General features: G+C 46.0%; 1 protein-coding gene across 1 annotated transcript; it reads left to right on the forward strand.

Moving 5' to 3' along the window:
- The first annotated feature begins 17,101 nt into the window (after window positions 1–17,101).
- On the forward strand, window positions 17,102–25,682 carry LOC134510577 (patched domain-containing protein 3-like). Its single transcript, XM_063323870.1, has 4 exons — window positions 17,102–17,935; window positions 18,181–18,302; window positions 20,111–20,256; window positions 24,082–25,682. Exons 1-4 carry the CDS (start codon window positions 17,192–17,194, stop codon window positions 25,680–25,682), a joined length of 2,613 nt encoding a protein of 870 aa, XP_063179940.1. The 5' UTR covers window positions 17,102–17,191.
- Window positions 25,683–26,450: the final 768 nt, after the last annotated feature.

The following is a 26,450-nucleotide window of genomic DNA, read 5'->3' on the forward strand; positions in this document are numbered from 1 at the left end:
CTTACAGTTAGCAAAACAATAAATTGGAGATATCATAGAATCATTTAGGTTGGAAAAGATTTTTAAGGTCATCAAGTCCAACCGCAAACCCAGCAATGCCAAGCCCACCACTAAACTATGTCCCTCAGCACCACATCTACTCATCTTAAATATGTCCAGGAATGGCAACTCAACCACTTCCTTGGGCAGCCTGTCCCAGTGCTTGACAACCCTTTCAGTGAAGAAATTTTTCCTCACATGCAATCTAAACCTCCCCTGCCACAACTTGAGGCTGTTTCCTCTACTCATAGAAACATAGAATCATATTGCTTGTTACTTGGGAGAAGAGATCAACCCCACCTCGCTACACCCTCCTTTCAGGTAGTTGTAGAGAGCAATAAGGGCTGCCCTCAGCCTCCTTTTCTCCAGGCTAAACAACCCCAGTTCCCCCAGCTGCTCCTTATAAGACTTGTGCTCTAGACAATTCACCAGCTTTGTTGACCTTCTCTAGACACGCTCCAGCACCTCAATGTCTTTCTTGTAGTGAGGGGCCCAAAACTTGACACAGTATTCCAGGTGGGGCCTCACCAGTGCTGAGTACAGGGGGACGATCACTTCCCTAGTCCTGCTGGCCACACTATTTCTGATACAAGCCAGGATGCTGTTGGTTTTCTTGGCCACCTGGGCACAATGTTGGCTCATATTCAGCCAGCTGTTGACCAACACGCCCAGGTCCTTTTCTGTCAGGCAGCTTTCCAGCCACTCTGCCCCAAGCCTGTAGGGCTGCATGGGGTTGTTGTGACCCAAGTGCTGGACCCAGCGCATGGCCTTCTTGAACCTCATACCATTGGCCTCTGCCCATTGATCCATCCTGTCCAGGTCCCTCTGTAGAGCCTTCCTACCCTCAAGCAGATCAACACTCCCACCAAACTTGGTGTCATCTGCAAACTGAGTGAGGGTATACTTGATCCCCTTGTCCAGATCACTGATAAAGATATTAAACAGAACCAGCTGCAATACTGAGCCCTGGAGAGCACCACTTGTGACCGGCCGCCAACTGGATTTAACTTCATTCACCGTGGAGTGCCATGGGATGGCATTCAAGATGATCTGCTCCATAACCTTCCCCAGCACTGAGATCAGACTGACAGGCCTGTAATTCCCCAGATCCTCCTTCCAGCCCTTCTTGCAGATGGGCATCACATTTACTAACCTCCAGTCAACTGGGACCTCCCCAGTTATCCAGGACTGATGATAAATGACAGAAAGTGGCTTGGTGAGCACTTCCATCGGCTTCCTCAGTACCCTTGGGTGGATCCCAAAGCCCCATAGACTTATCTGTGTCTAAGTGGTGTAGCAAGTTGCTAACCATTTCCCCTTGGATCATGGGGGCTTCAATCTGCTTGCTCACCATCCCTGTCTTCCAGTTTGGGGGGCTGGGTACCCAGACAACAACCGGTCTTACTATTAAAGGCTGAGGTAAAGGTGGCACTAAGTACGTCACCCTTTTCCTCATCCCTTGTCACTATGTTTCCCCCCACATGCAATAAAGGATGGAGATTCTCCTTAGCACTCTCCTTAGTACTCCTTTTGTTGCTAATGTATTTATAAGACATTTTTATTATCTTTTATGGCAGTAGCTGTTTTCAGTTCTAGTTGGGCTTTGGCCCTTCTAATTTTTTCCCTGCATAACATCCTTGCAGGCCTCCTGAGTTGCCTGTCTCTTCTTCCAAAACTCTCCTTTTTTTCCTGAGTTCCAGACAAAGCTCTCCGTTCAGCCAGGCCAGTCTTCTTCCACATCAGCTCGTTTTTTGGCACATGGGGAAGGCCTGCTCCTGCACTTTTAAGATTTCCTTCTTGAAGAATGTCCAGCCTGGGCTGCCTCCCAACAGACTCTGTCAACCAGTCTCCTGAACAGGCCAAAGTCTGACCTCCGGAAGTCCAAGGTGGCAGATCTGCTGAACCCCCTTTTTACTACTCTGAGAATCAAAAACTCTGTCATTTTGTGGTCACTATGCCCAAGACAGCTTGCAGCTGTCACATCACCCACCAGTCCTTCTCTGTTCACAAATAAGAGGTCCAGCAGGCTGCTTTCCCTTGTTAGCTTACTCACCAGCTGTATCAGGAAGTTATCTTCCATACACTCCAGGAACCTCCTAGACTGTTTCCTCTCTGTTGTGTTGTATTTCCAGCAGACACCTGGTAAGTTGAAGTCCCCCATGAGAACAAGGGCTAGTGACTGTGAGAGTTCTGCCAGCTGCTTATAGAATATTTCATCTGCCTCTTCATCCTGGTTGGGTGGTCTATAACAGAATCCTACCATGATATCTGCCTTGTTGGCCTTCTCCCTGACTCTTACCCATAAACACTCAACCCTATCGTCACCATCATTAAGCTCTAGACAATCAAACCACTCCCTAACATATAGGGCTCCCCACCACCTCTCCTTCGTTGAACACCCGTTCTGAAGAGTTTATAGCCATCCTTTGCAGCACTCCAGTTGTGCAGGTCATCCCACTATATTTCCATGATGGCAACTATTTCACAGTTTTCCTGCTGCACAACAGTTCCATCTCCTCCTGTTTGTTACCCATGCTGCGTGCATTGGTGTAGAGGCACTTCAGTTAGGGGTATTGATCCCATCACCTTTTTGGGAGGAGAAGCCCTAATTCCTACGTGACCATTTTCATGTGCTTCTGTGGTTTTTAACACATCAATAACCCTTGTGTCTTTGCTGCCACAAGGATCTCCATCCCCTACCTCCCTCGAGACAGCAGACTGAAGGACCTTGCTAGCACACCGTCCCTCAAACATCTCCCACTGCGCCTAGCATTTAGCGCAGGTTGGATCCTGGTGATCCCCTTTTCCGTGCACGGGTGTTCTGAGGAAGGTACATCAGTTCTGAATATCTCTGTGGGAGACAGGCAACTAACTTGTTGAAATCAAAGTTTTTTGATGAATTTGAATCCTAACCGACAGCTTCTCTCATGTTCTGTTCTGTTTCCTTGAATGGATTTATATTGTGTGTCCTGGTTTGAGGTGAAACAGAACCAATTTTATGTTTTGTAATTTTACTTTTTAGCTGGGCCTCTTCTAACTGACTAAAGTCTGAAATTAACAGCATATTGTTCAGAAACTGTTCACTCTCAGAGTGATAAATCCTGATTATACCAAGGAATGGTATGCACAGAGGCTCTTGCTTATACTTATTGCTATAACAACCAAGGTCAGCTAACTTCGTTATTTGCCCCATTGGAGGGTCAGAAGCAGAAAAGCATAGAGGGGTCACACCTGCAGGGAGAAGCGGCCAGGACAGGTGACCCAAAACTGACCAACAGAGGTATTCCATCCCATCTGCACCATGCTCAGTATAAAAGCTAAGGGATCTTTCTTCAATGGCTGATGTCCGAGGAGGACCCTGTTTGTTCGTCTGCCTTTGATCCCGATCCAAGCATTCCTGACTCCAGATCCGGAATTCAGCTCCTGTGTGTCACTGACTCCAGTCTGGGACTTCCCCTGTGCCTGCTGGTGATGCAATCATCATCCTGGGAGATGGATATGGTTTTGTATATATTGTATACTTTTTAAAAATTTTATTTTACAATGATTTATTATTTCATTATTTATTAATATTTTCATTAGTTTAGTTATTTTTCTAAACTCATAAATCTCCTTATCTCTTCCTCTCCTCTCTTTGGAGAGGTGGGGGTGGGAGGGCCATCCGTCTTTCTGATTGGCCAATCCAGCCAAAATCATGACATCGTGTTAGAGTAAAAGCTCTTCACATAAGAGGAATCCATCCTTAGAGAAAAGGAGTGATCTATTTGATGTCACGTAGACAATGGATGAATTCTAGTCAAGACTTACCCAGCTGGAAAAGATCGCCACCCTTAACTGCAGATAACTCCAGAGAAAAATAGACCTGTGCCTGGGAATAAACTACAGTGATACACCCATCCCCTAGCCAGACATCAAGAAGACTTCTAGGATAACCCGGCAGTGGACGAGGTTGCAGATGATTCACTGACATTGCAGCAGACATGAAAAGATAATGTCTGGCTAAATGCTTTCTCTGTAAAAAACAGCCGTAAAGGGTTACTGACTTTTTTAAGCTCAACAAGGCAGAAAATAAAAATTGACCACTTGTCATGGCTCTAGGAATTCATGTGTTCTCAGGGATTTGCTGAAGTTTCTTTCTGGTCCCTCAGGAGCTGGAGGCAAGCTCTGGTAATGATAAGGGGGTAGGAAATGGCCTGGTACTGGGTACCAATCAGGGTACCCAGTACATTTTTGAATTTGCATAGCTGACAAATACAAATTGAAAGCACCTCATGAGGACAGTGACAAAATACAGATGTGATTTCATCATAGGCATGCATGGCACTGCCAGTGTCTTTGCCATGAAATGCCCAGGGACATTTCAATGGAATTAAATTACTGTTCGGAAATATTGCCACATAGGCAAATATTCACAATGCCACATTTGTGTTTCCCAATGCTAATGAAATGGTGACAAGCAAAGCAGATACATACCGGGCGTGCCAAGAAGAGAGCTGAGAGGGATAGCTGGTGCTATGCCTGCTTCTTGATAGGATCTGTAGGGACTCAGAAATACAATCAATTCATTTCTAATCTCAATGGCCTCATCTCGAGATGGTGTCAGAATGTGCCTAACACAAGTACATCGTCCACTTTAAGCTCATCTAAACCAGTCGAGAGCAGCTGTAAGAATACAACCGACAAACAAGCAGGTCCCGTTCAGGTGACTTCAGTTGCTTCCCTGTTGCACAGCACCCCGGTCATCCCATTTCCCAGGAGGGCAGGAGACCCGAGTTCACCCCCACCCTCAAACTGAGGTGCCAGAACCTTCGCTCTTCCATAGTGGGGTCCACCAACCAGCTGGGGTGCTTGTACCCTGCAAGAAGCAAGGAGAAAGAAGGAGAATTCAGCCCAGATCTCCCTCAGCTACAGCCCAGGAAGGCTCGCGGATGCAGGCAAGGCTTTGGTCATGGCTCCAATGTCATGATGGCTCCAGGGCTGAACCAGCTCCTGGCTGAAGAGACAGCAGGGTAGGGAGAGCACATGCAGTTTCTAGCATGTGGGACTTTCTGCACAGTGCTTTGAAATGAAGGAACAACATATGCCTGGCTGGTGAGACTCAATTTCCCTCTACTTAGAACAGGATCCGTCTCCTGCCTGTCCTTTTTGCTCACAAAATCTGTGAGAACAATTATTTAGTTTGAAGGGCAGGCTGTCCTCAGTAATGCAGAGACAAGCATATTCTCGTCTGTCTCTGTATTTCTGTGTCTTCCAAACATTTACTGAGACTGTGATTAAAACAGTTTGTAGAATCACAGAAGATCCTGGGTTTGAAAGGCCCTCTGGCACTCATCTCATCTGGGCCCCCCTCAGAGAAGGGCTGGCGTGGGTGTTAGGCCAGGCTGCTCAGGGCTTTGTCCCGCTCAGTTTGGACTGCCTCCAAGGATGGGGACTCCAGAGCCCCTGGGCAACCTTTTCCAGTGTTTGACTACCTTCGTTGTGATTTTTTCCGCCTCATAACTGGTAAGGTTTTGGTAGCGGGGCTGCAGGGCGGCCTCTGAGGAGAGGCCGGGGGCTGCCCTGAGCCAGTCACAGCCGGTTCCAGCCGGCTCCAACGGACCCAGCGCAGGGCGGGGCTGAGCCCATCCTCGGGGGAGTCTGTGGCCCCTCTGTGAAAATGTCCTAAAGTAAGGGTGGTAAACACTGAGCAAAAGGAGAAACAAGGCCAGAGCAGGAGAAGCAGGAAAAAAGGCCAGGCTGGAGCAGGAAGGAGGAAAGAGAAGACCACGGGCTGGGCAGGGGCTGGAGCCAAGCGGCTGCTTGGGCAGGAGCTGGGAGGTGCAGCCCCAAAGGGGCTGCTGCAGGTGAAGGAACCGCCATGCACGAGCTGTCCCCAGCCTCCTGCACCGCCCGCCGCCTCACCAACGGGGCTGAGCGTGACGGTAGCGAGGGGACTCCAGAGCAAAAAGGACGGGGGAAAGGGGTGTCTGGAGGGAAGCAGGGGTGTTTTTCCTAAGGGCTGGTGGGTTGTTTTCAGTCTTCTTTGATCCCAGAATCACTAATTAATAGATTGTTAACTGGCAAACAAATTACATTCATGGAAATTCCCTGAATAAGTAAACAGTTTTTGCCAATCTTACTGGAATGTCTCTCGATACAATTTGTGACTCTTGGTCCTTATCCTGTCCCAGGACAAGTATATTTGCACTTTCAAATTCTCAGAGCAGAGATGGCTTATTTCTGCCTTTCTTTGGAACTCCAGGACAGAAGGGCATTTCTGTATCCAGGCTGCCCATGGAAAGTGCTTTGACAATTGTGTGAGATGCAATGGACCCTAGAATAAAAAAAAAGGTGACATCGAGAAGTCTTTTATTCAATTCCTCTACCATAATGCAGCATCAGGTATGCCTGTGCCATTTCTGAAGAAAATTTGACTAACCAGTTCTTTACAGTGCCCACCATAGTACCCAACAGATAACAACAGGGAAGTTGTCTCCTATCCTGTCCTTTCCTATCCTGTCCTGTCCTTTCCTTTCCCTCCATCTGGTTGAGGCAGGAGTGCTCTGTGGGCTGCCTAACTACTGCCTCTCTTTGCTTGCATGCCTGGGTGGAACACCAGGACTTTGCTACCTGTGCTAGGCAGTGACAGTCTGTGGCCCTGAGGTTACATGACTGCAGATGACGTGGGAAATGCATTGCTTCAAATCCCTATATCCAAAGTGAGCAGTCTGATTGTCAAACTGTGGGCTGCCAGCTGGGAGACGTGTGCCCTCTGTGCCCTCACTAGCCCGTGTGCAAGGAAGAATCACATTTCAGGAAAATGCCCACAAAGGAATGATGTGGGGTGACCTGGTGATGAGGACAGCCAGATGGGAGGTGAATTCCTGGTTTCCCCCAGGGCGGCTTATCAGTTTAGAATATATGATTCTAAAGAAAACCCAGAAGGTATTCTAGCACCAGGACCCGGAACTAACAGATGTTTATTCATGTTGAAGGTCTGCTCTTCCTCACTTTGGGAGCTCACAGTGAGCGTGAAATTGCCATCTGCTGAGCGCTGACAGGATGAGTGGCTGCTGCTCCTCTGCTTGATGATGAGACTTGTATTTGCTGTGAATACAGTGACCTTAGGCATTATGTAGGAGGGGACAACATCAACACAGAGGCAGCCATTGTGCTAAAAGCTGTCGCTGCCTTACATGATGTCTCTGAGCTGTCAACATGTGTTAAGCATGTTCTGAGGCTCTTCAGGAATTTCTATGTTCATTTGAGTTTTCTTTTTTATTTTTAGGAAGAATTAAGTTGCCTAAGTATTTTAACTGGGTGGTATGCTCTTTCTAGTGTACATTATAGTGATGGACAGAATTTCAGCTTATCAGTATAGGATGCCAGAAAGGCAAGATGAGCTGCTATATTTTATACTTTATCTCTGGGAATATTTCTTTTCAATCTGACATAAAGAAAAATTCCTGTCTCCAGCGTGATTTCAGAATCATGAGGTTTTCCATGAGGACTGCTCTAAATTATACTTTTAAACCCTATAGCACTTTGAGTACAATGTAACATAAGGCTACTGAAGAACTTAATCGACTTTTATATTTGCACTGCCTTATTATAGGTCCACAAAATTTCACTTTCCTTAATTCACATAAATGATTTCACAGCTTACTCCCGTGAGAACTGTAAAAAATTTGCCTCTTTAATCCATGTCTCATTAATAAGAAGTATGTTATCTTTGCAGGCTGCTTTTTTATTACATACATGTTTATAAGCTTCCTCATAAAATGGTCAGTCAGGTCTTGATGATCCTCAGGAACTGTAAGTGCATGTTATTTATGGGGAAAAACTGCAGAGTAAAACTGCGGTGTCTCTCTCTTACTCTTACTTTGATCAGCCAATGTCTGTTCGGGCTTTATTTGTATTTTTTTTAGTTTTTTGAAATGCTAACTTATTATTTTTAATATTTAGGTATCAGAGAATACTGATCTGAGCATGAACTAAACTTTGATTCAGGAGAGCTCAGATACACAACAAAGCTATCAAAGGGGCTTACTTGAGCATTTATTCTGTTATCCATGTAAGGGATGACCTTTCATAACTCTCCTCACCTCATTTACAGGAAGGTAATTTTATACATCCCTGAGATGGAAAGTTTCTGCCAACCACAAAACCAATGTAATCATTGCCCTTCTGCACCAGTGTTTCTGTGCCAACAGGATATTAGTGAAGTTATCTCTTTCTCACGTCAATCCAGGCTCTCCTGGCATTTATCTTTATTTATTATGGGTGTGTGTATCAGAGTAATATCTTCTTCTGTTGCTGATGCATACATGGAAGTCTGCTTGTGTTTCTCTATCTGTGTCTACGCCTATGTATTTGTATCAACATGTGGTTTTAAATTATTTTGGGGAGCCATAATGTATGCAGAATGTCAGTACCCAGGTAACCTGCTTTATAGACAGTATATCATAAGCCTGTAGAGAATTTCAGCTTCTTGAAATCCTGTGACTGAGAGAGCACTGAGTTGAACCCCCATTTGAACTTATCCTCTGGAGCATTTATTTTCAAACTTAGGTTAAGGAAGATCCCTAGGCAGTATTGGATTTCAAACCCAAGGTCTTCCTGGATCTCTTGTGCCTACTGCTCCTTCTTCATCTCAATTAATATGCAGAAGTTTATTCTCTTGGAAATATTGTGATGCAGCTCTGTTTCCTGTCATGACTTCTCATAGTAACTGAGTGTTGGCTACAATGTGTAGGTGATGTGTTTGGCACAAGCACAGGATTTTCAGCTCAGCTCAGTACATCAGCAAATAGAATGACCACATCTAATACAGGGCCACTTTACAAATCTCAGTGTTTGATCTTCAGTTTATCTTCCTTTTCAATGATATTTACTGCCTCACAGCTCCTAAACCCCTCCTGCTAATTAAGTAGCAACAGATACTTGTATGCGTCAAATCAAGGATTTCTGTCTCATGTTCTATATGTTTTCTTTTCTCTTTAAGAGAGGAAGTACATTTTCTAGGTATACTTCAGTATCAACTTTGTTTTGTGTAGGTATGCTGTGGTACACTGAGAATGGACAGGTTTTGTACAGTTCCTTTTTGTAAAGTAACAGTTTCATGGGAGCGCTCGAAGTGTGAAACAGTTAATATTTTGACAGTAGATCAAGTTCCTGTTTTAAGGCAAAGTTCCTGTTCCACTCTTTACCTGACACAAAGTAAGAAAGAAAAGCTGAAGCTAAGCTAACATCAAGAAGCGGCCATAAATGTCCTGCCATAGAATCATAGAATGGTTTGGGATGGAAGAGACCTTAAAGATCTTCTTGTTCCAACCTCCCTGCCATGGACAGGGACACCTCCCACTAGACCAGGCTGCTCAAAGCCCCATCCAGCCTGGCCTTGAACACCTCCAGGGATGGGGCAGCCACAGCTTCTCTGGGCAACCGGTGCCAGTGTCTCACCACCCTCACAGTAAAGAATTTCTTCCTGATATCTAATCTAAATCTCCCCTCTTTCAGTTTAAAAGCATTACTCCTTGTCCCATTACTCCACTCCCTGATCAAGAGTCCCTCCCCATCTTTCCTGTAGGCCCCCTTTAGGTACTGGAAGGCCACTATAAGGTCTCCCTGGAGCCTTCTCTTCTCCAGACTGAACAACCCCAACACTCTCAGCCTGTCTTCATAGAAGTGCTCCAGCCCTCTGATAAATTTCATGGCCTTCCTCTGACCCGCTCCAACAGATCCATGTCCTTCCTGTGCTGAGGACTATCAGCTACTGTGGGAAGTCACATGGACAACTAAATAAAAGCTGATGAGGAGATTTGTACCCTGCCTGAAGCATAAGTGACAGAGACAGCAAGGTGAGGAACTTCACCAAAGCCCCTCCAGTTTGAAACCTTAGCCCTTGCGCAAATTTTGAGTGAGAGATATAACCATGAGCAAAGAATTTGTATGGGCCCTGTGTGAGCTCATCAGAGGTTTGACTGCCAGGGCCTCAGGCACTCAGCGCAATGGCACAGCTGAGGGCAATCCCATTCCTTGGGGAGGAGGGGAAAGGGTCTCAGAGGGGTTGTGTGGAGGCTGTGGCCAGGACCCACCCCCAGCACGTGGAAACTGCCTGCATTTGACCATGGCTCCTTATCTAGGTCTAGACCCGGAAAACTTAACAGCCGACCCGTGTGCCAACAGGGTGTTAAGAGAAGCACGCTCCTTCTCATGATGTCAGTCCAGAGTCTCCTGACTTTTGTCTTTACTAATTGTTGCCGGCCTTATCTATCAGAGCCACGTACTATTTTAATGCAGATTCACACATAAATGCATGAATTCTGCTTGCTGGATCTATCTGTCTATGTTTTTATCTACGTGTGGATTTAAACTTTTGTGGGAAGCCAAAATGTTTGCAGAAATGTCAGAACTAGGGTAACCTGCTTTACATGCAATATACTAGAAACCTATAGAGAATTTCAGCTTCTTGAACTCCTGTCAGCTTGGCAGTGCATTCCCTAGAATGTTAACATGTCATAGAGAGACTGCATGTCCTTGGGAAAAGACCTCATTGGTCCCTGAGTAGTGACAGACATGTTAGTTATTCTCATAAATGAACCAGAGTGCATCCTGATACCACCTTGGTCTTCCACGGGTACCTTCATCTTTATTCACCCTTCTCTTTTTCTTCACTGGTCACTGGAATATTGTTTAGGGAAATCACCCCTGTTCAGTTAGCAATCTTCTCAGATTACTAATTGTAAAAAACAAATGTAATCGTGGCCTTCTTTCTTTCCCTTTCTTGGATAGGAATCATCCTCTAGCTGTAAGAGTCCTTTTCCTTCCTTTCCCAGGCCATTCCTCAAGTGCTCATTGCTCACACTTGCAGTGGGAGTGCAGTGGCCACCTGCATTGGTCAAACAGCCAACACTCTACAACGGTCCACTGCCTTTGCTGACCAGACCTCCATAAACTGTAGAAGGCACGTAGACACTCATCTCCAGTGTCAGCAGATGCTTATACTATCACCATGTAGAGTGGGTGGGCAATTCTAGGTAAAGATTTATGTGTGCTACATTTAGTATTTAAGTCTGCAGCAGACTCTCTCCCCTCACGGTTCATGTGCCTATCTGCCATTTCCATAAAGTTTGTTTAGAAAAATAATTTCTTATAAAGGATGGTTCTGACGGTAAAGCAGAAGTTAGGCTGTCCAGATTCTTCTGGCTCATTTTAAGATCACAGGATTACAGAAACAAGGTTTTAGGAAGAGCCAAATTGCCACATCCAGAGAGTAGTGGTCAACGGTTCAATGTCCAGATGGAGATCAGTGACGAGTGCTGTCCATCAGGGTTCCATATTGGGACCAGGTACTGTTTAATATCTTCATCAATGACATAGACAGTGGGATCGAATGCACCCTCAGCAAATTTTCAGATGACACCAAGCTAAGTGGTGCGGTTGACTTGCCTGAGGGATGGGATGCTGTCCAGAGGGATCTGGACAAGCTCAAGAAGTTGGCCCATGTGAACCTCATGAAGTTCAACCAGGCCAAGTGCAGGGTCCTGCACCTGGGTCAGGGCACCCCGCAGTATCAATAAAGGCTGGGGTATGAAGGGATTGAGAGTAACCCTGTGGAGAAGGCCTTGGGGGTACTGGTGGATGAAAACCAACATGAGCCAGCAATGTGTGCTTGCAGCCCAGAAAGACAATTGTATCCTGGGCTGCATCAAAAGCAGCGTGGCCAGCAAATTGAGGGAGTTGGTTCTGCCCCTCTATTCAGCTGTGGTGAGACCCCACCTCGAGTACTGCCTCCAGCTCTGGAGACCTCAGCACGGAAAGACGTGGACCATTTGGAGTGGGTCCAGAGGAGGGCCACAAAAATGATCGGAGGGCTGAAGCACTTCTGCTGTGAGGATAGACTGAGAGAGTTGGGGCTGTTCAGCCTGGAGAATAGAAGGCTCCAGGGAGACCTTATTGTAGCCTTTCAGTACTTAAAGGGAGCTTATAAGAAAGATGGGGACAGGCTTTTTTGCTGGGCTTGTTGCAACAGGACAAGGGGTAATGGTTATATACTAAAAGAGGGAAGATTTAGACTGGAATAAAGAATTTTTTATGATGAGGGTGGTGAAACACTGGAACAGATTACCCAGAGAGGTGGTAGAAGCCCCCTCCCTGGAAACATTCAAGGTCAGGTTGGATAGGGGTCTGAGCAACCTGATCAAGTTGGAGATGTCCCTGCTCATTGCAGGGGGGTTGGACTAGGTGACCTGTAAATGTTCCTTCCAACCCCACCCGTGCTATGATTCTATGATTCTATTTCTAATCCCTTTGAGGTCTCATGCATTATTGTGAATGGGGTGAGTTAAAAAAAAATCAATAAACAAAAGACCAACAACCCATTCTTTACTGTGGAGGGCTGTATATTGATGTGGAACAGAACCTCAACAGGCAGGCAGACCAAAAGAGTGATTAGTTTCGGCACAGCAGTCCATTATTGGTCCTCTCCCAAAGTCTCCTTTCTCAGCTTTGTGACTGTCCACTCAGAGAGTTCTTGTCATGCAAGATATGCAAGATAACATAACCCTGGTGGGGAGTGCCCTGCTGAGGGATAAGCAAGGTAATTCACCTTTACGGGAAACTGGGTCAAGAATACGTCATCTTCCTTATGTTTTCATTTGAAGCAACATCATGATACCTGTCTCTGAAGGGGATCTTCTCTGTGATTTTGAAGGTTGAAAGGGGTGGGTTTGATGGTTTGATTCTCCTTGTTCTTTTGTTGGTGTTTCTTTAGTTCATTCAGGAAAATATGCAGGTGACAAAGATTACATTATGCTTTCTTTTAGGTTAATTTTCTATGACACGAGATGATAAGAAATGCCATTTCACTTTACACTTTGAACCTTTTCTATAGCTTTCAGAAGTAATCATAAATTGTTTGAACTTTGCTCAAATATCAGAATAATAAAGGAAAATAATAAGGTATCTTTTCAGGAAGCTCTTTTATTTTATGTGACTGGAATAAAGCCTGCAATTATGGTCTTGGGCAATTATATGTTTATGATATTTTTGAACTTTAAAACTAGCTATATCAATACTGAACATTATGAGTGCTTTGGAATTGTATGCCCCATACAATTTGTAAACTAAAGTATGGTATAACTTTATTTTAGCTTCAAAGAGAAACTTTTTTACATGGGACAGACCCAGGTCTTCAAGGCAGCATAAAGTGATTTCTTAGTGTTTTTTGAATGCAGCAAAGAGAGTCCTTGTCTTCAGTCCAGCCTCTGTCTCATCCACAATCATACCTTGGCCCAGAAAAAGCCCCACACAGGTGAAAATTGCCGGTGAATTTTTGACACTTTGGGAAGCCATAGGCTCTTTTCTTTTATATGATATACTATGTAGAAAAACATTGGTATCAGCTGAGGTCTGAGCTCTAAGAGGATTCATTTTTACAAGCAATGCCAAAAGTCAAACTTGCAGAACTGCTGCATCTTTTGCCTGAGAGCCCTTGACCACCCACTTCAGGGTGACTGTTGAGCTACATGTACAAACAGGGAGGCACCTAGATCTTCCTCTTTACTATTTATCTCAAGGCTGGACACAGCCTTTGTCTTACTCATCTTTCTTCTGTCCAGAAGTCCTTATGCTCTGTGGCAGACCTCTATGCTCTGCTGGTGCATTGTATATGTATGTGGCTGTGTCTTGGGTCTGGTTGGGGTGGAATTAATTTTCTTCATGCAGACTATATGGTGCTCTGATTTAGATTTGTGACCAATGGGGGTTGGGTATTGCCAAGCAGTGCTTGCACAGAATCAAGTCTTTCTGTTTCTCACTCTACCCAGTGGTCTGGGGGCAGGCAAGAGGCTGGGAGGTGACACAACTGGGACAGCTGACCTGAACTGACCAAACACATATTTCATACCACATTCAGCAATAAAAGTGGGGGAAGTTTCTCCAAAGTAGGCGTTGCTCAGGGACTGGCTGGGCATCAGTCAGCTCGTGAGAGACAGTGAGTGATTGCCTTTGCATCACCTGTTTTTTCTTTCCTTTTCCCTCACTTATTAAACTGTCCAACAGGGATCAGGCTCTAGATGTGGAAGGCCAGTCAATAGATGATATCGATGATGGACTACCTACATCAGAGGTGTTGCCAAGGTCAGAAAGGCCTACTCCCTATATCAAGACCACCTCCACGAGGAAAAAAAGACCGATTATAGTTGTAGGTGACTCCCATCTGAGTAGAACAGAGGGTCCAATATGCTGGCCAGACCCTCCTCTTAGGGAAGCCTGCTGCCTCGCTGGGGACCAAGTCAAGGAAAATTCCTAGGCTGGTAGGGCCCTCGGACTATTACCCATCACTGTTCTTCCATGTGGGTGGTGATGAAGCCACAATGCATAATCCAAGGGTGATTAAAAGAGACTGCAGAGCCTTAGGATGGTTGGTAAGGGAATAAGGAGCACAGGTTATTTTTCTCCTCTCTCTGCCCAGTTGCGAGCAACCGCATTGGAAGAAACAGAGAGGTCCAGTCTATTAATACATGGCTCCGTGGCTGGTGTCACTGACATGATTTTGGGTTTTTTGATAATGGGATGGCCTACACAGCACCAAGATTGCTAGCATCAGATGGCATTCACCTTTCTGAAAGGGGGAAGAGGGTCTTTGCTCACAAGCTAGCGGGACTCATTGACAGAGCTTTAAACCAGGCTTGAGGAGGCAAGGGGGCAATATCAGGCTTGCCCATGAAAAGCTGTGGGATGACATGCCACGGTTAAAGTGACAGGGTGGTAGTGAGAGCCGTCAGCCTGTTGCTCTGAGGTGTGCTGCCTACACTGCAGCACACCTGAAGTCTTACAGAGATGAGCCAGGGGCTCCTGAGGTAATGGGAGCCAACAAAGAATCACCAGGGAAATACCTCAAAGGAATTAAGGGGTGTTCCTTGAAGAAGGTGACATGGCTGAAAGCCCAGCTGAAGTGCCTCTACACCAATGCATGCAGCATGGGGAACATACAGGAGGAGCTGGAAATCATTATGCAGCAGGAAAGCTATGAAATAGTTGCCATCATGGAAACATGGTGGGATGAATCCCGTGACTGTAGTGTGGTTATCGATGGCTACAAGCTGTTCAGAAAGATAGGCAAAGAAGGAGAGAGAAAAGAAGTGACACTTCTCCAAAAGTATCACATCTGAGCCTACTGTTCTCCTCAGCCAGAAGGCACTCAAATCACTGTCATTTACCAGTGTCAAGAATACCAGGCTGCAGGGTGTTTTTTGGACTTGGAAAGGTGCTTCCTATCACTGTTACTGCACAAAGCTCTGGGGTACCACACCACTGAGATTGCTGTGGCTTAGAATCATTGAATCATAGAATGTGTTGGGTTGGAAGGGACCTTTAAAGGTCATTTAGTCCAACCCCCCTGCAGTAAGCAGGGACATCTTTAACTAGATCAGGTTGCTCAGAGCCTCATCAAGCCTGGCCTTGAATGTCTCCAGGGATGGGGCCTCCACCACCTCTCTGGGCAACCTGTTCCAGTGTCTCACCATCCTCATTTAGTCATTGCCCACTGCAATCACTAAACCCTGTTTCAAAGTCTTCTATTTCTTCAGCTCTCACTCCCATGTTTTGTAAACCTGTTTACTGAGAGTGCAAATACAGCAAGATGTCCATCACCACTTTCTGTGTTTTGCTGCCAGGCAGAATAATAATCCTTAGTGTCAAAGTAATGACTGCAGCAGATTCGGGAAAAACAGGAAAGAAGTCTAGGCTGTCTAGTTGCTGGTACAAAAAGTGGGAGCTGCCTGCATGCTCCTGTTGCCATGGGCTGGATGAGGTTATCCTGTGGCCAAGGGATGGGTGCCGCACAGCACAGCCCGAGGGCCACGCTGGGCATGCAGCACAGCACCGGCTCACTGCTATGTGATCTCTTAACTCCTCGATATGCAATGGTCTCCTGCTCAGCATCACTACAACTTATCCCTCACTTTTTAATTTTGCAGCCTCTTTCTTACAGCGCAGAAGCTAGGTCTGGATTTAATACTGTAACATCAGTCAAATCTTTTCCATTATATACCATGGGAGTCCCTTCCCTAGGCCTGTTCTCTGTTCATATACCCAAGGATCACATTAATCCTGTTTACCACAGGGAGTTCAAGACATAAGATCCCAAATGCAAACTCCAAAATTACTTATAATCCCAGCTCTCCACTACGCGTGAGCTTTCATGAGACAACTGTGCACATCACAGTCTTGCTCCCAGATGTGCTCTTTCCTCCTGCCGTACCTCACCCTCCCCCTTGCACAGGCCTGACACTTGCCTGATCCCCCCCACTGAGTTCGGTCAGCTCATTAGACACACAGTCACTTTCTTTTTGCAGGATTACAGTGTGAAGCTAAACCAGGCGCCAGGCAAGTGCCTGAGCAAGAGGGAAGGGTGCAGTGAAGGCACCTGGCTGGCAAGACTCCACAGTGCCAGCAAGCAGCTCCAACAGCCATCAAACAACATGGCACCTACAGCAGCAGAGTCTGCCTCACCCTCTCCTGTGCAAAAGGACACTTTGTTTCACTTCACTGCAGATCATTCTGCAGATCGTGGCTTTTGGTGTAGCTTCAGAGGCAGCCATGGCAGCTGCCTGGAGCAGGAACTGAGCTGCATAAGCAGGAGGCGTGTGGACGGCGGAGAGAGGTTGGAAACACCATCACCACAGGCTGAGGAGGTATCTCCCCGCCCCGCCGCCGCTCCAGAAAAGCGGAGCAGGGCCATGCCGGGCCTGTAGCCTGCCCCGCGGGAGCCGGCCGGCACGGTGGCATTGGCAGGATGGGGCTTCGGTCAGCGCTGAGCTCGACGGGCGCTGTAATGGCCCCGAGGCCACGGCGGGACAGGGTCCCCTCAGGGCCAAAGCGGATAGGGGAGGCGAGGGGGCGGTGGGAGCCTCATGTCCCCGCCTGCCTGTCCCGGGGAGGCGGCGGAAGCCCCGCTGAGGGGGAGGGTGCGGCGGAGGGCGCGGCTACCTGCCCCGCCGGGAGGGCCCTGGCCGCGCCGCGGAGGAACGCTCATTCCCTCCGCGGCTGCGTCGGGCAGAAGGCGGCTGTCATCAGGGGCGGCAAGTGGCCGTGCTGCCGGGTCCCGGCGTGAAGCGCGCCCGCGGCGGGGGAGTTGCCGTCGGCAGCCCCTGCCCTCGCCTCACCCATGGCGGGGCCGCGGAGCCCCGCGGAGGGCTGCTCCTGCCGCAACACCGACTGCCTGGAGCGGCCGCTGAGGAGGCTCTTCCAAGGGCTGGGGAGATGCGTGGCCGCCTGCCCCTGGCCCTTCGTGCTGGTGCCGCTGCTGCTGTCCGGCGGGCTGGGCGCCGGCTTCGTCTTCCTGCCGCAGCGGCAGGCGGACGACATCGAGGGGCAGTTCACGCCGACGTGGGGTCCCGCCAAGGCCGAGCGCGACTTCGTGCGGCGGTACTTCCCCACCAACGACTCGGAGCGCTTCTCCGCCCCGCGGCTGCCCACCGAGGGCACCTACGCCGCCTTCATCGCCGTGGCGGCGGGGGAGGGCTCCGTCCTGAACTCGACGGCGCGGCGCGACCTGCAGCAGCTGGACGAGGCGGTGCGCAGCGACGGTCGCTACGAGGAGCTCTGCGCCCGCAGCGGCGACACCTGCGCCCACCCCTGCCCCGAGGCGCTGCTGCCGCTGCTGCTGGGCGATGCGGGGGCGGACGCCGCCCTGGGGAACCTCACCTTTCCCGTCAGCAACGGCAGCTTCCTGGGGGCCGCCCTGGGCGGCGTGAGGACGGGCGCCGGCGGGCGGGTGCTGTCGGCGCGGGCCCTGAAGCTGGTGTATTACCTGCAGGAGGACGGCCCCGCGGCGGCGGACAGCCGGCGGTGGCTGGAAGACTTCCTGCAGGAGGTGCCGTCGCACCTGGCGGCGTTAAAGAACATTGAGGTAACGCAGGGGTGGGTGCAGTCGTCTGGGGCCCGTGGGGACAGACCCGAAACGCCCTGGCTGCCCCATGGCCCGCAAGGAAAGGAGATGGTGGGGGGAAAGGCGGGGATGGCCTGCAGGTTGCGAGGACCACGGAAATGCGTTGGTGCGAACGTGTTGTTTAGCATTGCCTGTGCGTGTGTAGAAAAACCAAGAAAAAGAGCAGACGTGCTTCATCTTTTCTTTCCTTGTTCTTTTAACAACAGGTGACTTACTTTACCTCGCTGTCCAGACAACAGGAGTTTGAAGGAAATGCCAAGAGCGTGATCCCACTCTTCTCCATAACGTATTTCTTGACAGTAACCTTTTCAATCGTCTCCTGCCTAAGGTAAAATGTCTTCTACGCTGTGGATCAAAGAGAATTGACCTCCACTCTTCTTTACCTTGCCTAAATTGGCTTCTGCTCTTGTTGAGTCAAGTCATTCTTGAACCTGCAGACTCCATGTAATAATAGTCAAAATGTATTTCTTTGCTGTTTCGTTGCTACTTGTGCATATTTCCCGACTGCTTACATGGGGTTCATGGTAAGTACCAGATGAATACCTGAACAAGTGTTCAGTGCAGACATGCCCAGCTTGAATGTGAGTATCCATTCATCTGTTCTCTGAAGCCGTCAGTCAGTCATTTCTGTAAGCCCCCCTCATCAGAATAATTTTTGTAGATGGTGGGTTTTGGACTATTTAAACAACTGAAACAACCCGCGACCCCTTGTCTTCTTAAGAGGTCTGAGGTGTTGTAGCTTTGCAACTGAAAAACACTGTGTCAAAGTAAACACTTTTAATTATTAAAGGGTTCTACTTTACCCTGTGTGCGGAGGAGGCCAGAAGCATAATGTAGCCAGCTTGGCAGCGGCAGAATTCTGTGCAAACACTCCGTTGAATAAATCTTACAAGCTCAACTTGGCATACCCAGTGGGGGCATTTCACCAAAACGATGGATAAAAGTCAAACAAGAAAGTTGTCCTTTGCAGGGAGGGAAGCAACAAGTGGTGCTATTGCTAAGGTTATTCTACTGCTTTGTTGTTTCATTTGTAGCTTCTATCCACATCCTGCTCACAAGATACTAATTCTTTGTAAAGATCAGTTGAAAAAGGGAAGAAAGCAGGGGAGGAGGGGGAAGTATACCACGATAACATCCATTTGCAGCTTTTTTCTGCCACCTGCTCAGTTAAGATACAGATGAATGAGCACTAGCTTCATAGATTACTGCAAGTCTTGGTACCACTTAAGGCATTCTGATTGCTAGTAGAGTCTGAGCCTTATATGTTGTCCACAAAGAACTTTGCCTGCCCCTTCGTTGTGCTGGTGGAAGGGGAACCATTGTACATTTGACAGCCGTATGGCAGTGTTTGTGTGCTGCGCTTGAGAAAGAAAGTTCTACTTGGAGGGTGAGCTTATTGATGTAGTGCTTGCATCAAGCATCATGCCCATTAAGCTATACAATTTCTGGCTATCAGCTGTCCCACGCCCAGTCATTTGTGAGTGCGGAGAGAGCATGGGTGGTTCCACCAACACATGCTTCTTGTCTTGGAAGCGAGAAGCTCTCTTAAAGTTCAGTAATGGTCTAGAGCCTGGAAAAGATTACTGCTCAGACGAGGCAACTCTCTACCTCTCGGTGTAGTGCAAAGTCTCCTACTGGGAGCGTTTCATAGGGAAGCCTTGAGACAGCCCTCGGAGGTGTCTTGGCAAATGGCTGGTAGCCAATCTGTCTGCTGAGAGAGCTTCTCTACACAGCACTTACTGCCTGGGAGATGCTTCCATACTGCACTGATATGCTACAGGAAAAGGAAAGAGCTTCTAACAATTCATCATTTTTTGGATCACCCTAAATCTAGGCTGTCACTAGTAGAGCCTGCATATTTTGCCAGCTCTCTTGTTATTGATGCAAAGATCAGTACACATCTTTTCTCTTAGGTATGTAACTAGCCCGACTAATAATGTATTTAGCACAATCTATATAAATTAATCTTGTCAATGCTGATACCTGGGAGATCTCCTAGCAAATAGCAGCTTTCATCAAGAGTTCTCTTCACAGACAGGATACCATCGATATCTGTGCATAATATTCACTTGTCATGCCAAACACCTTGGGGAAATATTTGACATGTAACTAAGATATTCCTTAAAATATTTTCAGACTGAGCTGTGTAAGAAATAATGTCTGGCTTGCATGCTGTGGAGTGGTTTCTGCCGGTTTAGCTGTACTAAGCAGCTTTGGATTGATGCTGTTCTGTGGAGTGCCGTTTGTGGTCACTGTAGGAAATGCACCATTTCTTATTCTAGGTAAGTAGGAAAGCAAATCGGGATCAGATATGAAAACTAAAGGCACCTTGAAGCAACCTGATGGTGTTCCTCTTTTATGATGTGAGCCATCTTTTATAATCATACACAGTTCCGTCCTGCACTGAGGGGAGGAGATACTTGGAGGTGCAGCCCCCTCTGAGTTCCTACAGGCAGGGGAGCCGCTCGGCTCAGCGTACCCACACTGGGACTGGAGCTGATCTCTGGCAGAATGGTAGCTTTTCCCCAAAAATGATGCCTACCCTAGTTCGACTTCTATGACATGAAAACTATAAATGAGAGGGTGGTACAGTTAACACCTCTGGCATTGTTCTAGTGTTCCTTGTAATTTAATCATGCTAATTAATTATTTATTGCTATATTAATCATATCAGTGCTAATACTTGAGGTGAGCTCAACAGGGTTCTGTCACCACATTCCCCTGTATTATCCTCTGCTGTTTTTATGGGCATACTATAAGCATTTACATACGTCATTACCTGCGGGTAAGTTTGTCTACTCCAAAACAGTTTGTTGTTAGTACTGTTCTATGGGACTGCTGAATTTGTCAGCAATTTAAGCAGGTGCAGCGGTCTTCCCCAAACCAACCACCTCTTCACCGCCTCTTTTTGCAGTACAGTAACAGCTCCCTACTTCTCTGCTGTTAGTCAGCCTCAGCAGCAGCTCAACAGCAGCACCGTGGAACATGTGTCCAGTGTGCAGCTCATGCTACACTAGCACTGACTTCATCCAGCACCTGTATTATGAGGTGAATGTGGGAAGTAAGTTACCATAAGTTTTTGTATGCCAGTTTCAGAGTGTAGTCTTTGGTCAGATAAAACTGGGCCTGAATACAGCTTTAGCAGTGAGCAGGACTGTCTGTAATTTCAAATACAAAGTCCATCTTGTTTTGTTAAGATGTGAAATTTCCTCTGCAATATAATGACTAGGTACTAAAGTCTCGTTTATCTATACAACTGAAGTGATGCACCATTCGTGCAACCAGCTTTCCCCAAAAATGCAAGGAAGTTAGTATTACGGCATCAAAGTTGCACAGGCTGTTTAACAGCCAGTGCTGGCCTTTCCAAATACCATTAGATAATGTTCCTGCAAATAAATTACTGCTTTTAAAATCGTTACCTGGTCTCCTATGTGGTAAGTTTGTGTGATGTTTTCTTGGTCTCGTTCTCGTGCTGAGGAAAGTACACGGAACTCTCGGGTTGATAGAGGCTCTGCATCATACTAGATGTCTAATGCAAATGCTCCTCAGGGCACGCCTTGCTGCTTTGTTTCCTGCATAATTCAAATGCATTTTGTATTTGCGTTTGTTTGCTTATCAATTGCACAGGCTCTAAATTTCAGAAAGACCATTTTTGTGTACCTGGGGAAGGGCTTAAGCCAGTCTCTTCAGATCTTTATAAATAACATGCACACTTTTGTCTTCCTTGCATTAAGGCAAACAAATTGCCGGCTCATTAGGTTGAAGCTTGCTTGCTTTCCCTAAGCAGCCTGGCTCGTTGCCATCCCATAGTACCTTTTGACTTGCTGCTTATCTTGTTCCTGGTTTCTGGCTGATCTGAGATCTAAGAGCCAGTCCCAAGCATTTAAAAGTCATAGGCCTGGTTAAAAATCACAAGTCTTTTCTAGAAAAACAATTCTGTGTGTTTTCTTTTTTTGATTTGTGAGTTTACATGTTTGGTTGTTTTTATGGTCTGTTAGGTAACATTTTCAAGCTTTCCTTGACAGTTACAAGGAACAGGCATGAGTGGGAGGCTGAGCACAAAGATTGCTGCTTAATCCTGATACGTTAGAAGCGACTTTTTTAAGAAAGCCATCTCATCAAAATTGTAGAAGGCAGGGCCTGGAAGGAGCCTCATGAGGTCACCCTCCCTGCTGCAAGGCAGGATCTAACTAAACCACACCTGGCAAATGTTTTTAAGAACTTATTGAGAATTAAAAAGGAAACCGTTTCTAGTGGTTACTTACCTCAAGAACTTTTGAGGTTTCCCTGAGGTGATTGTTCCTTGTTCGTCCATATACATGGAAATAGTTGATTTTATGATTATTTTTTAACAGTCATTTATTCATTTGAGGACTGTTACCTTGCTGTCTTCCCTAGTATTGAATATCCAAGCAGATTTGTATCAAAGAAATGATACAGGCCCTGTCTGGTCCACCTTTTTCCTGGACACTGTCTTGATCGGTAGGGATAGCTGAACTGCACTTAGAACAGCTTCTTATTTGCTGTATTTTTAAAGCCAGACAGAGCAGGGTAACTCCAAGTTTGGTTTATCTAACTATATCAGACGTTATGTTCAGTTGTACCTGCTATGCAGAAGCAATTTCTGGGAGATGTTCAGGGAAGACAGTCAAGGGTAAAAGTACTTTCAGTACCTGCCACTAATCTACCTGTGTTCTTAGACGAGCACCTACCCATATGTCTTTCCTCTTAATGGATTCTGACAGTCTTTTGCACATCATGCTCTTTTCTTATGTTTGTCATCTAGCTCTCCATTTCCTATCTTTGCTCCCTCCACACAGATCTTTTTCTGCCACCTACCCATTTATTCTCCATTTTATATTTGTGCCGTCTTTTTGTTTGTTTGTTTGTTTCTAAAATGGAATGCTTTGTTCATTGACTTGCTCTAATTCTGAAAGCAGGTAAATTAGTATTTCTCCAGTTTATCAAACTTGCTGTGAATTGATCGTACCCCTTGAAGTGCTTGGAACTTTTTTCCCAGCTATTACTGGGAATTTAAATGTGTTTTCTGTTTTCTCAATTAAAACATTCACCAGCACTGTACTAGTGCTTTCCCTTAATGCCTTTGATCAAGACATCTATCCAGTTTTACAAATAATTAATCTTTGCATGTTTAGTGGCAATTTATTGTTCAGGCAGTAGATAGTGATTTCGTCTATTCCTTTATGCTTAGCTATATAATTATTGCTTGCTCCTCTGTGCATGCGGTCTTGCTTCCCTTTTTTGTGTGATTAATTTTCAGGGAATAGAAGAGCCCTTGGTACAGTAACGCAGGCAAAATACTGAAAGGTCTGTGATTAAAATCTCGAGAGTCAGCAGAGCTGAGGGAAGCACATTGGCTCTTCCTTTTCAGACTTTGGCTCACTTATTCTTGTGTCTTAGCAAAAACTCTAGCCCAGGACCCAGTCTTCCTGGCAGGGTTTCCCAAGACTCCGGTGGGTAATATATGCAGGCACATCAGTATCAATGTGAAGATAAATGAGTAATAAATCATGAATAAATGCTCAAAGATAAACTAGAGAGAAGATCAGTGGAGAGCAAAGAGCACACAAAAGCAAACCACTGGAGAAGTGGGACTGCTGTTCTCCCATGTGATAGCAGCTGTTCTCCCTGTCTGCTGAAGGCAGAGCAAGAAATTACTGGTCTAATTTGCTGCAGTGATGAAGAAGAGATTCTAGAGATAATGGGGGTAAGGTGGTAAGGGCAGTTGAGCATCAAAGTGATGTATTTGAATGTGTGTAATCTACATCCCTGGGCAGCTGGGCAGCAGATACAACACACTTGTCAGAGAGGGACTAGGTGTGCTCGGTCCTTCAGCAGAGGAGGGTGAGGGACCAACAACCCATCAGGTCACCAGGAGTTTCTGAAATGTAATAAATTCAGCTACACACAAAGGATCTGTTTTCCTGGATCTGTTTAACTTGCATCAGTACTAAAGCAATGTTAATTGCCTAACTTTCTTTTTCAAAATTTTATGCAGGCTTAAACGCGATTTATTTTGTGCTTTTGTTGGGTGTTAGTGGAAGCTGCCATTTGCAATGCAGCGTTAACTTTTTCTCCTCCTGCAGGAGTTGGTGTTGACGACATGTTCATCATGATTGCTTCCTGGGAACAAAGTTCAAGAAAAAAAGAGAAATCCGATGTTAAGTCTCGGTTGGCCGAGACTTATGCAGAAGCAGCACTTTCTGTGACCATCACCACTCTCACGGATGTTTTGGCCTTCTTCATTGGCACCTGGACTGCTTTTCCATCCGTGAGATCTTTTTGCCTCTATACAGGCACTGCTTTTGTCTTCTGCTATATCTATACCCTGACCTTCTTTGGGGCAATTATTGTATTAAATCATAAAAGGGAGCAAGGAAACCGACACTGGCTAACTTGTATGCCTGTGGGAGTAGGTAAGGGTCAGGCTGAGAAGTCCTGCTTGTACAATGCTTGCTGCATCGGCAGCTGTTCTGGGGAATCATCTCAGACAGAAAGCGAACATCCAATGAGCGTATTCTTTAAAAAGTATTATGGCCCTTTCTTCACAAATAAATGGGTCAAGGTACTTGTGGTGTTGCTGTACGGGGTATATTTGGGTGGCAGTATTTATGGATGCATTCAGATCAGGGAAGGCATCGATCTTCGAAATCTGGCCAGTGATGACTCTTATATTATTCCATACTATGATGACGACGACAAATACTTCTCAGCGTATGGACCCAGGGTCATGGTTGTCATTACTGAAAGCGTAGATTACTGGAATGAGACTGTTCGTCTTGGCATTGAGAATTGCACAGAGAATTTAGAAGGCATTTCCTACATCGATAAGAACCTCTCAGAGTCATGGCTGACAGTATACACAGATCTTGCCAAAAGTGCTTTGATAAATATAAACAATAAGACTCTTTTCCTTAAGAATTTAACTGTACTGTTCCAAGTTGTTCCCAGTTTTGAGTGGGACATTAACAAGACTCAGGATAGAATTGAAGCTTCACGTTTCTTCATCCAGACGGTGAATGTAACTTCAGCTGTCGATGAGAAGAATCTTCTCAATCAGTTAAGAGAGACGGCCAAGCAGTGCAGTATTCCATTGATGGTGTATCACCCAGCATTCATCTACTACGATCAGTACCTGGTAATAGTGCAGAACACCATTCAGAACGTTGCCGTTGCTGCTGGGGCAATGCTCGTCGTCTCCCTTTTGCTTATTCCCAGCCCTTTGTGTTGCTTGTGGGTGACTTTTGCTATAGCTTCTGTTATAGTTGGTGTTGCTGGTTTCATGACATTTTGGAACATCAATCTAGATTCCATATCCATGATCAACCTGGTCATCTGTATAGGGTTTTCAGTAGATTTTTCTGCTCATATTTCCTATGCCTTCGTTACGAGCGGAGAGTCATCGGCCAATGAAAGGGCAATCGAAGCTCTGTCCCTGCTAGGTTACCCGGTGTTACAAGGGGCAGTTTCTACTATACTAGGAGTAGCTGTCCTGGCTGCAGCAAAAACCTACATCTTCAGGACGTTTTTCAAGATCATGTTCCTTGTTATTTTGTTTGGGGCTCTTCACGGTCTTGTTTTTATTCCAGTGTTTTTAACCTTTTTTGGAAACCTTGGCAGATCACCCCACAATACCAAATCTAAAAAGCTAGAGCATAGGTTTAGAAATGATAAAGATTGTCCGTGACTAAGTTAAATGTAATATATTATATATTTATTATGTGTAGATTAAAATGCAGTGACTTTAGGTAATATAAGAAATGAAGGAAATGAAGGACAGAAAATAAATACAACAGGAAAGGAAAGGCTTTTGAAAAGCCAGTCAAGAAAAATAACAGAAGAATAAATGAAAATGCTCAGAATGTGTTTACATTTCTCATTTTTGTGTGTGCTTGACTTACTTCCATGTTGTTAAACCTTTTTTTTTTTTGTTACTTGCTTATGGAATGTATTAAAATTACTATAAACACTGACCACTGCATCAGTTTAATGGACGATGTTACACATCTGTTGGACATGTAACACTGGTTACACTGGTGGGAAGAGTAACTCCCACTGGTTTGCGTTTCCTGCCTGTTTACCTTGATGCTATAACTCAGCCCAATGTGGAGTCTGAAGACAGCTTTCCCCCAAGAGGCTCAAATCTGGAGGTTTTACAGAAAGATTAGAAGAGGTCAGAACTGCCTCGGACTGCAGTGATTCATAAGACTTAAGGAGACAAAGTCTACTTGGGCTCCTAATGCAGCATGAGAAACCCTTAGGGAAGAGAAACCGATTCACTTTTTCTATTCAAATCCTTTTTTTCTTGGTGTCCTGTTTTCTAGTGAATATTAAACATAATGTAGCTTTAAGAAGATTGTGTTGCTTCTGTTGGCTGCAGTTTGTGAAGGGGTATGCTGCAGGTGATTGAACTTGTGTGGACCTCCTGGGTAACCACCATGGAAGACATGGTGCT

The sequence above is a fragment of the Chroicocephalus ridibundus genome, chromosome 2 (assembly GCF_963924245.1).
Source record: "Chroicocephalus ridibundus chromosome 2, bChrRid1.1, whole genome shotgun sequence".
Classification (NCBI taxonomy): Eukaryota; Metazoa; Chordata; class Aves; order Charadriiformes; family Laridae; genus Chroicocephalus; species Chroicocephalus ridibundus.